Genomic DNA, 14,647 nt, shown 5'->3' with positions numbered 1-14,647 from the left:
CAAATCATACCACACACAAAGTCACACACACTTTTCTGATAGTTTAAAAAAAAACAGCATAATAAATACCAATCCATTCCGTTTTTCTATCATCCGTACCTCTCAGCTTCATCTGGTATAGCACAAGTATTTCAATTTTTTACCGGTAAATATCATTGCATCTTTATTTTTATTGTTTTACTCGATTGTTCGTTGTAGATAAATACTCTCTAACTGTTGTTTTGGGATTTCTTCGTTGTACATAATGGACTATCAAAATAAAAAAAAAACCTTCATAACTTTTTTTTTTCTTTTTTTTTTGTCGTAGATTTCTGTCAAAATTTTAGGGTGGTGGATAGTGTGGTTCATGGCCCTTGGAAATGCAAAAATGTCAGCTAGACCGTTGCATTGTTGATAAAATCATTGTTCTATGTCTACAGAAGCTCTCCTGAAATTTTCAGCCAATTTGGTTCAGGATTCATTGAAGCTCTTTAGCATTTAAGTTTGCATGCGATTTTCATAGAGAATCTTCACCTTTTTACATTTTCTGACCGCAAAAATCATCTACTGAACCAAAATGTCTGAAACCTTAGATATATATCAAAAATAATATGGGGAACAATTGTCTAGAACACCCCAAGTTGATCTAAGCCGAACTGACTTAGTTATAAGTGGATTAAGTGAAGGTGTCGATGTTGTATTTTCCAAAGGGCCTCTTTCTCCAAATTTTCACCTGATGGCTCACTTTGATCGATGGCAAATCGTTTGACAACTTGTTTGTTGTTGATGTCAGAAAAAATTGGAATGAGGTTTTCAACGTCTGTGGAACTATTTAATTAGCTTTCCTCCGTCTTTTTCAGGTTCCAGCTGAATATGAGTTCTTGGCCAGCATTGTGCAACACTTGGACTAGACCGTAAAACACGACAGATTCAAGAGTATTTGTTCAGCAGCTTAATTGGGCCTTCTGTTTAGTGAGGAAGGTGGTGTGTATCGTTACAAGCTGAACCGATGATCGCGCTCCGGCGATGTACGGGCCGCTAGAGGCCGCTTCCACGCTTCCGTTTCCACCCACTGGGTGGGGGAAAAGCGGGGGGGCCTGCGATCTACGCCACCGGAGCAGTATTTTTCTGCATTATTTTATGCCGGATGTTCTTAGGGACGGCCAGCAGGCGTTACTGACTTTGCATATTCCCTCCTTGTCAAATCGACAGACCAATCTTCTGCTGACCCGGGAATGTCGAAATGGGTGCCCCTTTACGATGGTGGTCAGCCGACTGAGAATTTTAATCCTTAACGGCTATGGTCTCCCTTCGCTACCTCCTACGATCATCCGTACTCGAGTTCGCGTATTGTTCTAATTGTTCTGAGCTGACCAGAGCGAAGCAGGGATATAGTCCTGCGATTATGTCAGCGTACGTGCGCCCGGATTGGTCAGCCTAACCAGTTGAGTCCCGTCCCGCCATTTGTCCACGTCTTATAATGACATCTCCGTCGTTGGCGCTTCTCCGGCTCATAGCCGTTAAGGATTAAAATTCTCAGTCGGCTGACCACCATCGTAAAGGGGCACCCATTTCGACATTCCCGGGTCAGCAGAAGATTGGTCTGTCGATTTGACAAGGAGGGAATATGCAAAGTCAGTAACGCCTGCTGGCCGTCCCTAAGAACATCCGGCATAAAATAATGCAGAAAAATACTGCTCCGGTGGCGTAGATCGCAGGCCCCCCCGCTTTTCCCCCACCCAGTGGGTGGAAACGGAAGCGTGGAAGCGGCCTCTAGCGGCCCGTACATCGCCGGAGCGCGATCATCGGTTCAGCTTGTAACGATACACACCACCTTCCTCACTAAACAGAAGGCCCAATTAAGCTGCTGAACAAATACTCTTGAATCTGTCGTGTTTTACGGTCTAGTCCAAGTGTTGCACAATGCTGGCCAAGAACTCATATTCAGCTGGAACCTGAAAAAGACGGAGGAAAGCTAATTAAATAGTTCCACAGACGTTGAAAACCTCATTCCAATTTTTTCTGACATCAACAACAAACAAGTTGTCAAACGATTTGCCATCGATCAAAGTGAGCCATCAGGTGAAAATTTGGAGAAAGAGGCCCTTTGGAAAATACAACATCGACACCTTCACTTAATCCACTTATAACTAAGTCAGTTCGGCTTAGATCAACTTGGGGTGTTCTAGACAATTGTTCCCCATATTATTTTTGATATATATCTAAGGTTTCAGACATTTTGGTTCAGTAGATGATTTTTGCGGTCAAAAAATGTAAAAAGGTGAAGATTCTCTATGAAAATCGCATACAAACTTAAATGCTAAAGAGCTTCAATGAATCCTGAACCAAATTGGCTGAAAATTTCAGGAGAGCTTCTGTAGACATAGAACAATGATTTTATCAACAATGCAACGGTCTTGCTGACATTTTTGCATTTCCAAGGGGCCATGAACCACACTAGTGGTGGACGGGCAGTTTCTTTTGTTTTTTGTTTTCCTTTGGTTTTGGTGTTTGCAGTGCATTTTTCATAATTATCAATGTTAAAAATAATCCGACAATTAACGTTGATGGTTGTGAAAAAGCTTTTGCTGATTGCTTGAAAACATCGTGTTAGCTAACAATTTGTCGTTCAAATTAAGAAGTTTTAGCGTAAACTAAACTTACTAACATTCAGTAGTTTTTAAATTTTTTGGTTAACTGCATGATTTTTTCCTACTATGTTATTAATAAAAATCCTATACTATAACCATATCATATCGTGTTTTCCATTAAAAGATACGCTGAAGTATGCAGAAAGAATATTAAAAAAAGCCATTCCACGTCAAACAAGCAAAATCCATATCAAAAGTGCTCCGATTTGGCATCTTTTTTTTTCAAAACGGCGTAGTATTTTTCGTTGAATGTTCAATCAACCACCTTTCTTTTGGAAATATGTGGTTATGAAAAATTGTTAAAAATTGCACCACCCTAATTGCCAAACAAATCAAAAATACGAGTATAATTATTTTGTCCAAGGAACTCAAGTTTTGAGCCTAATCGAAGCACTTTTGGATTATGCTTGTTGGCGTGGAATCACTGAATATAACATACATTGTATATTTCGAATAAAATCATAAATGTTTAAAAAATCTTCTCGATTGAAAAATAAGTTTCAAAAAATCAGTTTATTATTTTCATGTAAGATCAGTATTTTTTTTATCAGATATGTAATCATTTCTTAAGCATTTTGTAAAACTTTTTGCTTGAAGATTTTGTAAATTCAATAATGTACACAGATTCCATAAAAAAAACGTTTGAAATAAAGTCTAGATTCAATTTTCCAAAGTGTCGATTATCCGTAGTTCGATTATTCGAAGGTTTATATGGGGCACAGATAATACTAACCTACAAAAAATTACAAAAATGACTGCGCAAGCTGAACTCAAGGGAAAGAGTAATGTTTGGGGTCCCCAGAATCACGTACATTTTGAATTTAAAAAAAATAGTTTGTCTGGGCCGAATGGTTTTTCTCCAAAGTTTGTATGGAGAATTAGGGCGGCCAGCATATGCTCACGGCCAGCATATAAATCGAGTCTGATAAAGTCAATAAACGTAAACGGGTTTCAATATTAATGGTATATTATTTTCTCTTTTTTTTTTCTTTCCTCTCTGAAGAATTGCTTTAAAATCACTCCGAAGATGAACCTGAGTAATTATATACAATTCCGTAAACACGCGATTTTAGAATTTCAATATTTTTTTCATTTGGATGAAACTTTTGACAAATTTTCTGATCTTTTCAATGAAAATATTTCAAAACTTGTATAATTTGATGTAAATTTCAGATGTCAAACGTAGTCATTTTGCCTCATAAGTTTTTCCATAAAATTTTGAAGGCTGGTCATACAAAATGGGTATGTAAATGTATGAAATTCTGTATCGTGAGAAAAGATATTCTGATCGATTTGGTGTCTTCGGCAAAGTTGTAGATTATAATTAGAACTATTAGGATTAGGAGAAGTATAAAATTTGAAATAAGGAGCCATGGTTTCAACATTTTAACGAAACAAGTGTTATAAAATGCATTATACACCTGCCTAGTTGATTTGCAATCATTTGTTTTCAAAATATCGAAGTATTGACGAAATTTTTTTTTCGCGAATAAAAACTTTTTGCGGTACTACATTGGATTTTCATTGGAATCAAAATATTTTTAAAAAATCTCAAACATGCTAAAAATGATTATCAACGCGGGAAAATGCATTTTGAAATGTTTTGAACTGATTTCACGTCTAATTCCATTGAAATTTTGAAGTTTTTTGAAAAAATAATTGTTTTGCTCCCTCCTTTTCTGGTCGATCTTGAGGAAAAAAAACACATATTATGAGCCATAGTGCGTGATGGTGCAAAATCTGTGTTAGGAGAAATGTTTTTTTTTGTTAGGAAAATACGTAACGAAAATCTGGTTGAAGTACGGTACGGAGATCAGAAGGAACGTGGCCAAGAAAAGTTGCGATTTCTTTTCGTGACCTCCCAAAGAAGTTTACAGTTTGGTTTAAGCGTGCTTGAGGTTCTTGGGAGAAATTAAAAAGATTAAAATATTCAAAAAATTATAAGGCCGATGCAAATATTTTTAAAAGTTTTTGTCCCTCGGCTCTGGCCGGAGTCGAGAGTGGGGGGGGGGGGGGGGGGGGTGGCAAAAAAATAAAAAAATTTAAATATATAGTTTCAACATTTGCATGGAACAAGTGTTTTAAAATGTATTTTACACTAGTTCAGTTGTTTTGCAATAAAAGTTTTCAAAAAGTATAAAATTTGAGGAAAACAAAAATTTTAGCGAAAAAAAAACTTTAGCTATAGTATACATCGAAAATTTTCAAAAATTCAAAAGATTTTTAAATCACCCCAAACATGCTAAAAATGATTCTTAACGCAGGGGAATTCATTTTAAATTGATTTTAACTAATTGCACTTAAATTTTCATAAAAACATTGAAGTTTTTTGAAAAATATTTTTTTGCCCCCTGATTTTTCGGGCCAACATTGAAGGGGGGAGGGAGGGGGACAAAAACTTTAAATAAAATTTGTACCAGCCTAATGCTAAAATTAAATAATTTTTTGATATTTTTTTTTAAATTAGGAACTATTTTTTTTAGGCTTAAAAAAATCTAAAACTCAATGATTCTGAAATTCTGAAGTTGTATATCTTTTCTTTTTTTCTCAAATTATCAAATACTTAAATTATTGATTTTGGAAATTTTTAAATGTTGTATTCTAAAATGCCGCCAGAAAATCAGACATTTTTTGAGTCATATATTAAGTCAAAAACATGTTCCACATGGTTTTTATTTTTTAAATTTAAGCATTTTTTGTATCTAATGTTTTTTTTAATTGAAATTAGAATTTCTTCAAAAATCATCTGTTACATTCTTAAATATAGAGCGGATTCGTATTTTGAATTCCATATTTAAAATTTTCGCTTTTTTGGAATTTTTAACTTCTGAATTTTTGAACTTTTGAGTCTTTGAATTTTCAAATTTCAGATTTTTTTTAGAATAAAAATGTTGAAAATTCTGGGGTTTTTTAAATTTTGTAATTGTTTATTCTTGAAATGTTCATTGTTATTTTTGTTTTGTTTTTATATTTTAGTTTCTATTTTCAAATGTAAACATTTCTGATTTAAAAGAAAACGATTTTCTTATCTGTTAATTTTGATTGCTGTTTCAAAATTTGAAACATTTTTTTAAATTTTTCTGCCAGAAAATTTCAAAACAATTGTTGTGATTTCCCTCAGGTTTACTTCATTTCGAGCAAACAAAATCCGTCCTTTTAGATTCTGCGTTTGAGATTCGGAATAATAATTAAGGAATTTAAAAAAATGTAAAGCTGTTGATACGTTTGTAATTTTCAGTCGTATTCTAATAAACAATTCCAAACTATGAGTATTGTTTATCAAAACATAACAAACAACACCGCGCGAAGAAACGTTGCCCTTAAGAAAACTCTTCAGGTGACCCTTTCCTCGACTGTTTCTAGGGCTTGCTTTAATTTTTTTTTATAAATTATACTTTTTCCAAGGTATAGCTACTATCAGATATAAATTTTCGATATTTTTTAGTTTGAAAAATAATTATTGAAAGAAAAGCACTACTGAAAAAGATATTGTTGAACAGCTGACAAAATGTCTTATAATTTTCTCTATGGATTTGCAAATATTTCTGATCTTCAAAAATGTTATAATTTGGTCTAAAATACGGAATAAAAAATTATCTATTTAAAGACCTTTTCCAAAATTGGACCTGCTTTTTAAAAAAATAATAATGTAGGCATTTGGGTTTTATCCAAGTCAACTTTTTTCTTTAATAAAATCCCCAATCCATTTTTATAGAATACTTAAAATTTTGAAGAACGATTTTTTTGTTTTTTCCTCGATTTTCAATTGCCTTAAAAACATACCTAATAAGATAAAAAAAACTTGAAATAGTTGCCCTTTACATGTATAGATTTCAAATCATTGATGTTGATTTTCAGTTATCTTAAATTGTAAGATTTTCATGTTAAAAAAATAAATTGACATGAATCATCAGTATCATTCCAAATTGCACGTGTTTTTTCACTTATTATTTGTTAAAAAGTAGTAAATTAGTAATGCTAATCTGCCGTGTTTGCATTTTGCCCGAAAGAGTTTTTAAATTGTGTAATTTATTTGTAAAAACGTTGTTATTCCCCGTACAATTTCCCGTTCTAATCTGAATTTTTCTCCACCAACCAGGCGGCTCCAACAGCAACAACTCCACCTCCGGCAGTCTCGGCGGCTCGTCCTCGGTGACACCGTCACCCTCCGCTTCGCAGCACCATCTCCCCCCATCCGGGTCCGGGTCGTCCAACTCGTCTCCCTCGACGACGACCACGACCAGCAGTTCCGGCGTGAGCAGTCTGCTCATGGTGGGCAGCAGTCGGCGTGAATCCCGCGAGGCTGAGACGCAATTTATGGACCACCCTTCGCTGCCGGTCGGAATCGGTTCTGGAACTGTGGGAGGAGGAGGAGGAGCGGCGGGTCCAGCAAGTTTGACCTCGATGGCACAGCCCGGAAGTGGCCACAGCAGTTTGGAGTATTCGCTGGTGAACGGGGTTGGGAGTGAGCGGCAACGGGATTTGGCCGTTTGTGCCGTCGTGCTGGACGAGTGGCTCAAGGAGCTGTCGGCCATCACGCAGGAACAGAGTCTGGTGATGGTGGCGGCAGCCACGTCCGAGCAGCAACCGAATCGACCGGTTGTCAGTTGATTGCGGCGGTTGAACAGGAAGGTTTCTGTTTAGTTTAGATATGCAAAATTTATTTAAAAGTTTTACCCTCAATCTAACGCTCATTCTAATCGTCTGATTTCCATTTTTCTTTAGAAAACGGAATTTTTAAACAAAATCTATTTTTTCTCATCACGTCTCAGACGGAACAAAAAACGTGATCAAAAGTCCTTTAAAATATTATTATTTTTTCAACGCGCCCTCTTTCATTTGTAAAATGAGAACAATTTTATTTTATTTATAGACGTTTAGATTTTATCATTTAGCAATCATTCTAAATCTACAAACTTTTTATCCAATTTTCCAACTCGTATTTTTAGCGAACAAAGCAAATAACTGTTTTTACAAAAAAAAACGCTTTAATTTAACGACGAATTAAAAAAGATTTAACAATAATCCAGCTTGCTGCATGAAGACGTCCTTCTCTCTCACTCACTTGCTGATGAAGGAACCATCCTAAAATTGATACTGAACTAAGCAATATAGAACAAAAAAAAAAATAAGCGTATAAAATTAAACTCTAATGTGCAACAAAAATTAAATCGAATCGAAAAGGTAGTGTAAAGCCACACTGTCAAGCCAAATAAACTTCAATTACTCACACACGGTGTACAGAATGATGTAAAACAAAACAGAGAAATAGCAGGTTAAAAGATGTATAGAGATAACAACAGTCCAAAAAGAATAGTCGAGTCGAAAACGTCCCATTGAGTTGTGCCCCCGCCCCCACGCGCGGAATTGTCGGTCCAGTTGATGTAATGTTAGTGCTTTACTCACACACCAACACACACACACACACACCCTCGTGTACACATGAACGGTTTGAGAACAAAATTAGAACACACACCACACACACGTACGTTGTGAATGTAACCAAGCAAGCAAGCGAAATAGTTTACTATTATGTGCAAATGCAAAGAGGACCTGTGAAGAAATGCGTATATTTTTTTTTTTGTATAAAATATACACTAACAGATAAAAAGATGATATAAACGAGAGAGAAACGAAAACGGAAGCGTAGGGTTGTTTTTCAAGAAGAAAATATCCGAAATCCCTTTTAGTATGCAAAATTCCTCCATTGAGCAATTCTTTGAGTTTTCGTCATTCGATTTTTTTTGTATTTTTTAATTCCATACAAATTTGGCAGCTGTCCATACAAAAATGATGTGTGAAAATTGAAAAATCTGTATCTTTTGAAGGAACTTTTTGATCGATTTGGTGTCTTCGGCATTTTGTAGGTATGGATAAGGACTACACCGAAAAAATATGGTGCACGGCAAACAATTTTTTTATGATTTTTAATTTCACTTTTTGTCACTAAAACTTAAAATTCTGAAAAGTTGGCATTTTATGTCCCATAAAAATATCAGAAATAAAAAAATAAATTTGCAAATCAAGTTTTAGTGACAAAAAGTGTACTTAAAAATCACCAAGCTTTTTTTACCGTGTATATTTTTTTTCAGTGTATTCCTTATTCTATTCATAACTTTGCCGAAGACACCAAATCGATAAAAAAATTCCTTCAAAAGATAAGATTTTTCAATTTTCATATATCATTTTTGTATGGACAGTTGCCTAATTTGTATGAAAAATTATATGGACAAACTGATGATGCAAAATGGCTTCTTTGGGCATACCGAAGGCACCAAAAAAGTTTCACCAGGATTAAAAAATACAAAAATTAAAATTAATAAAAAAGACCAATTTTGTAGAAAACTGCTCTATTTTGTTCTGCTGTTCGTTAAGCCATTAGGCACGCTGGAATTAGATGTTGTTCCCCTAAGTATTGTTAATTTTTTATTTTTCGCAGAAAAAAAAACTGGTACTGTACACTGGATTTACAAAAATTCTAAATATTTTTAATCAAGCCTTAACATGCTTAATATGACTTTTAATGCAGGAATATGCATTTCAAATTGTTTCCTGTTGGTTAGTTTCCATTAAAATTTTGAAGTTTTTTGAAAACATATTTTGTTTGCCACTGTTTTTTTTTTTTTTTTGCAATGGCATGCACTGAACCGTGGTAATTTTGAGAACATTTGCTAAAAATGCTCGTGGCTATTGCGTTTGATTATAATATTTCGATCATAATTTCTCGACTCACGATCGTAATTTCTCGACTCACGATCGAGATTTCTCGATCGTAATATTACGATCGTAATTTGTCGATAGTAAGTCGTAATTTGTCGATAGTAGATTGAGATCATTCGGTCGTAATTTCTCGATCTACCATTGACAAATTACGACTAACGTTCGCGAAAATCTCGATACGTGTTTTAAAAATATCAAAAATTCGCAATTCGCAATTTTCAGTGTAAGAACGGGCCTTGACCGATCTTATGCACCAGGTTCCCGACGAACACGCACTGCCCTTACACCTACATCTCACCCTTGCTCTGAGTCAGTACGAGCAACACGCTAGAACACGCTTTGAGTGTTCGTGCCAGGCATGCACACCTTCTTTTTTTAAATATCAAAAATTTCAAAAATAAAAAAAAAGGTTTGAAATTTTTTTAAGCCTCTAACGCCCAGAGCTGTTTGCTTATCGTAAAAATAGTAAATGGCTTAATTTTGGTACAAATATGCAGGAAATACTTTACTTTGACCCACAAACATCGAATTGGGGCAAAAAAGTAGAATTTGAAGTGGTGCACCAGAGCACCATCAGAAAGATGAGCAACTTTTTTTCAAACCACAAAATCTCGTTTTCTTCAAATCTATTGGGTCATTTGTTTGAAAACGCTTCGAAATGTGTTAAAAACTACTTATTCTTTGCTGTAAGACCATATTTCTGAAGTATTAACTACAAATTCTAAAATCTCTGCATTTTTAGATTTCTTTGATTGGCTCATTCAAAACCCACAAACAACAATTTTCATGAAAAATGAGGAAAATAATAAAATTATCGGTCTAATAACAATAATTTGTCTTGTTTATGAATAGTCTGAATGAAACTTAAACTTTTGTTTTATTAAAAATAAGCTTTTTCTGTAATTTAGAAAAAAGTGCTCCTGAATATTTAGTTGCTCATATGCCTAGGTGGTGCTCTGGTGCACCAAATGAAAAAGGTTGAAAAACACTTAAAACCGGTCCAAACTCACAATGTTATTCACAGGGGTTCTTGTCCAAGGTTCAAATGATAGCAAAACATTTTTTGTTTCATAAAATTTTGTGTTTGGTAATTTTTACGGGCTTTCGAAAACAGGTCTTATTTATTTCTTTAAAATTGGCCCATTTTTGTTTACATTTCGTACTGTAACTTTGCTTGTGCTTAACCAAATTTGGTGATATTTGAGTTCAAAGTTTTGGTGCTCTGGAGTAACCATGGGCGGGAGTTTAAAAATTTCAAAAAATTTAAAAATTTAAAAAAAATATAAGAAAAATTAAAAATAAACTTGAACTTTTTTTTCAGATTTTTGAAACTTTTGAACGACTGTCCTTATTCGGGATATCTGGTAAAGTACATAAGTCCAGGGACTAAAACTAAACTTCAAACTTTAAAGCGAAATTTCAACTTTTGCCCGCAGTTAAACAGTCAAGAGAGTTTTCCTTTTTGTAAAGAAGGGAAAATTTGAAGACTTCAAAGGGAAATTTTACGTTTGGCAACAGTTGCCAAACCAGAGAGTTTTCCCTTCATTTCAACTAAATTCTAAACTTTAAAGGGAAAATTAAACTTTTGTCAGAATTACTGAATTTTTGAAATATTTGAAAGATTATTAAATTTTTAAAAAATTTAAATTTTTTGAAATTTTTGAATTTTTTAAAATTTTGAAATTTTAATTTTTTTAATTTTTTTTGAAATTTTTAATCTTTTTTTAAATGTTTAAAGTTTTTGATTTTTTATAAATTTTTGATTTTTTTAATTTCTGAATTTTTTTTACAAATTTTGATATTTTCAAAACTTTTAAAATTTTTGAATTGTTTTTAAATTTTTGAAGTGTACAAAATTGCCAGAATTCATGGAAAGTTCTGGTAAAACAAACGCTTCCCAAACGTAAACCTCAAGTACCTGGGAAACAAAATTGGCCACCGAATAATTACTTCTCTAAAACGGACGTGAACTACTAGTATCTAGAATGCACAAATGTTGATGCTAGATCATTAATTCCCCAGAAACTCTAAAAGGTAACATAACTGACATCAACAAGATTATTGATGCCAAATCGCAAGGCATTGACTTTTGATTTTGGAAAATCTAACAGCTTCATCGGTTGCATTCGAGTTTTCATTAAACACTGAAGCTCAAGCTACCTCTTCCCTGTGAACCAGCCTATGTAGACCCGAAGATTCAGTTGACTTATTGTGTACTGAAAAATGTTGAAATCCGACTGGAAGAAGTCCTCGACTAAATCTTTATGTTCCGCTGCACCACTTTATCAAATTCAGGTAACCTTAGTAGTGGTGACAGTTCATCTATTTGCTTTTCCACTGTAGCAGGAAATGAATCCGCCGCCCTGAACGCGTGCCTTGACTCGAAGTATTTCATAGTAAGCGTGGCATGGATATGTGGCACAGCATGTAGCGATCGGATGTGCTCATCGAATCTCGTAGGTATTCAACTTATCGAATTGTCTTTATGATCAGAGTCAATCTAAGTTAGGAATAATATGAGTCTTTCAGGAAAAATCCCAAAGAATTTCTCAACCAAACACAAGAAATAAAACTCGTACCATTTCGTGTTGCGTTCAACCTTTTAACCGTGTATATTTCCCAGCGGGATGCACATCCGGGTTTCATCACACAAGACGAAAACATTTCACATTATTTGTTACGCAGCCTTAATAGAGAAAAACGAATGTTTTTTTACGCCCTCAGGATGCAGGCTCCGCCAGCCAGCTTGATCTTGCGCTCGGCGTTGCGCGAGAAGAACTTGGCCTTCACGATGATCGGCTGCTTGGGGATGTGGCCGGTTCCGAGCAGTTTGAAGTAACCCTGTGAAAGATGGAAAACAGCTTGTTAGGGGTGCTTCTGGAAAGCGTTTCGACAGTTTGTTGGTCCATTTAGAGTCAGTAATGTACGATCAACAGGATTTGGTGGCATGAAAAAGTACACAGAATGCCTTCTGACCGCCCGTACATAACTATCATCATGAAAAGGGGGAACAAACAAGCTATCTCTGAAGGATACTTACGAATTTGACCAGATCCACAACCGGCACCTTGGTGGCGTCCTTCTTGCACTCGATGCGCTTGTCCTCGCCGACCAGGGCCCACAGCTTGGTCAGGTTGAGCGTGGGGCAGTACTGGTGGTTGCGGTTCAGGTGGAAGTTTCGCATACCGACCTTGCCGAAGTATCCGGGATGGTACTTGTCGTAGTTTATCCGGTGGTGGTGCATGCCACCGGCGTTACCGCGACCTCCGGGATGCTTGCGGTGCTTGCCTGGTGAGTAATAAATTGATTAGTAAACAAATCTATGATCTACAAGTTTGGAAGTTTGTTGAGGTTTGAAATTTTGATCAGAAATGTACGATCAACATGGTTTGTGGCATAAAAAAGTACACAGAATGCCTTTAGACCGCCCGTACACATTATCATCATTAAAATGGCTAACAAAACACTGAACTACGATTTGTTTTCCACGTAGTTCTACGTCATTCTGGTTATGTCTGTGACATTACTATTTTGACTCTTTTCATTGATCGTCAAACTGGAATCTCGTGCTCTCGAATCTTCTTCAATTCTTCATGGATAAATGATTCTTCTTCATCTGAACAACTGTCCTCTTCGCCGGGAAGAAACCTAAAAATACAGTCAAAAATCCCCTTTGCGATGTTCCGACGGATCGCGGAACCAGAAAATTCTAACCTCAACAAAAATCATTTGACAACAAACCAGATCAACTCACCAATACGACCGTGTCCGTGGCTGACATGACCACGTAGCTTCCTGGTCTTCTTTCGCTGGCGTAGGTTCTAAAAAGAAAACACACAAAAAAAAACGGTTCCTCATTAATCTGGAGTCGATTCCACAAGGCCACATCCAGGCCATCCATTGCGACACGATTTGTAAACACGGCTTGCTGCGACGACTCGCTGGTTGCAGAAACGTCAAAGCCCAAATATTCAACACTCCGAAAGTGGCTCACAAATTTCTATCAATTTTCCACCGAAATCTCCCGAATTTGGCCACAAATCGACACTTGCCGCAACCAGCGAACCGAGCACTACGCAACGGGCCAAAATTGAACGCGGACACTTACGACCATTGTGGCTAAAACGGGGAAAAACTCTGCGCAGCTCGCACCGAAATGTGTTCGACCGAGCGAGTTTGCCGGAAAAAGAACGCGAAAGTTTGACAACTGGCCGGAAGAAGATGGCGCCGTCTGGGCCTCTGGTGGAGAATCCTGAAACAACGAGTGATGCCAGCGCGATCTGGTGGCGGGTGCGGAAGGTCACTTTTTACACTGATGGGGTGTGGAACTTTTCGTCGAATGGCGTTTCGTAGAATGGGAAGTTTCAATAAGTTTTTTTTACGAATAATAATTTTTTTTAATGGCTTCAAATATCTAATTGGGTACTAAAGCCCTATGTCAATTTATATGTACAACGGTAAAAAACACGATTTAAATCCATTTCTGATCACTTTTTTTCATTTTAATGCAAAAAAATATTGACAGGACAACATTTTTTCGATGGATCAACTATGGTCCCCTTGGAACGAGCTGTCAAGTAGGAGCTTTTCTGTCAAGAAGGACCGCGAGGTTAATTTTTCAAAATTGATTTAAAAATCTATTTTAAACTCTTAGTGGTCGTACAAAGGGTCATTGTCAGTGTTGAAAATCCGACGACTATGATTAATTTGGCGATTAATCGCTGCCTGTTACACCTCACGAATAAGACTGCTGAGAATAATCTTCATTCTCAAATTGCCACGACTAGCAGTCATTCATCAAGAGTGCAGACGATGATTGTAACAACCCATGACTGCTGGTGTTAAATGGGGAAAATTATAATCAGATCGCAGCAAGTTGACGACTAAACCCAATCATTCAAATTTTTATTCGTCTATGCCACAGCCAGCGATCAAGTGTCAGTCGGGAAAGAAACGATCAAAGCATACTCAGAGGGCCTTTCTTCAGGCAATCGTTATTCACTCGAAGTGATTTTTTTTCAATTTTGGTCATTGTACTCAGAAAAATAAGCTTTATCGTTGTAAACAATAATATCAGCAATCTAAGCTTCATTTTAGGACCCAATTGGAGAATTTGAGAATTTTAGAATTTTAGAATTTTAGAATTTTAGAATTTTAGAATTTTAGAATTTTAGAATTTTAGAATTTTAGAATTTTAAAATTTTAGAATTTTAGAATTTTAGAATTTTAGAATTTTAGAATTTTAGAATTTTAGAATTTTAGAATTTTAGAATTTTAGAATTTTAGAATTTTAGAAT

At 35.7% G+C, this 14,647-nt stretch overlaps 2 protein-coding genes across 5 annotated transcripts in view; one reads left to right on the top strand and one right to left on the bottom strand.

Moving 5' to 3' along the window:
- The window catches only part of LOC120415886 (FHIP family protein CPIJ015043), a 63,110-nt gene extending 55,309 nt beyond the window's left edge, over positions 1-7,801 (top strand). For 3 of the 4 annotated variants that reach the window (XM_039577525.2, XM_039577526.2, XM_039577524.2), the window contains 2 exons: positions 107-145; positions 6,730-7,801. In XM_039577525.2, the coding sequence (XP_039433459.1) occupies positions 107-145; positions 6,730-7,241 (551 nt within the window). In that variant the 3' untranslated portion in view covers positions 7,242-7,801. The remainder of the gene's footprint in view (positions 1-106; positions 146-6,729) is intronic. The other variant, XM_039577527.2, reaches the window with a different exon arrangement.
- Positions 7,802-11,926: 4,125 nt separating this feature from the next.
- Positions 11,927-13,552, bottom strand: LOC120415873 (60S ribosomal protein L27a). Its single transcript, XM_039577509.2, has 4 exons — positions 13,459-13,552; positions 13,105-13,171; positions 12,391-12,638; positions 11,927-12,191 (listed from the first exon to the last, which is right to left on the bottom strand). Exons 1-4 carry the CDS (start codon positions 13,462-13,464, stop codon positions 12,063-12,065), a joined length of 450 nt encoding a protein of 149 aa, XP_039433443.1. The 5' UTR covers positions 13,465-13,552; the 3' UTR covers positions 11,927-12,062.
- Positions 13,553-14,647: the final 1,095 nt, after the last annotated feature.

Source organism: Culex pipiens, chromosome 2 (genome assembly GCF_016801865.2).
Source record: "Culex pipiens pallens isolate TS chromosome 2, TS_CPP_V2, whole genome shotgun sequence".
In the NCBI taxonomy this organism is placed as follows: domain Eukaryota; kingdom Metazoa; phylum Arthropoda; class Insecta; order Diptera; family Culicidae; genus Culex; species Culex pipiens.
This window is presented reverse-complemented; position numbering and strand designations above follow the sequence as displayed.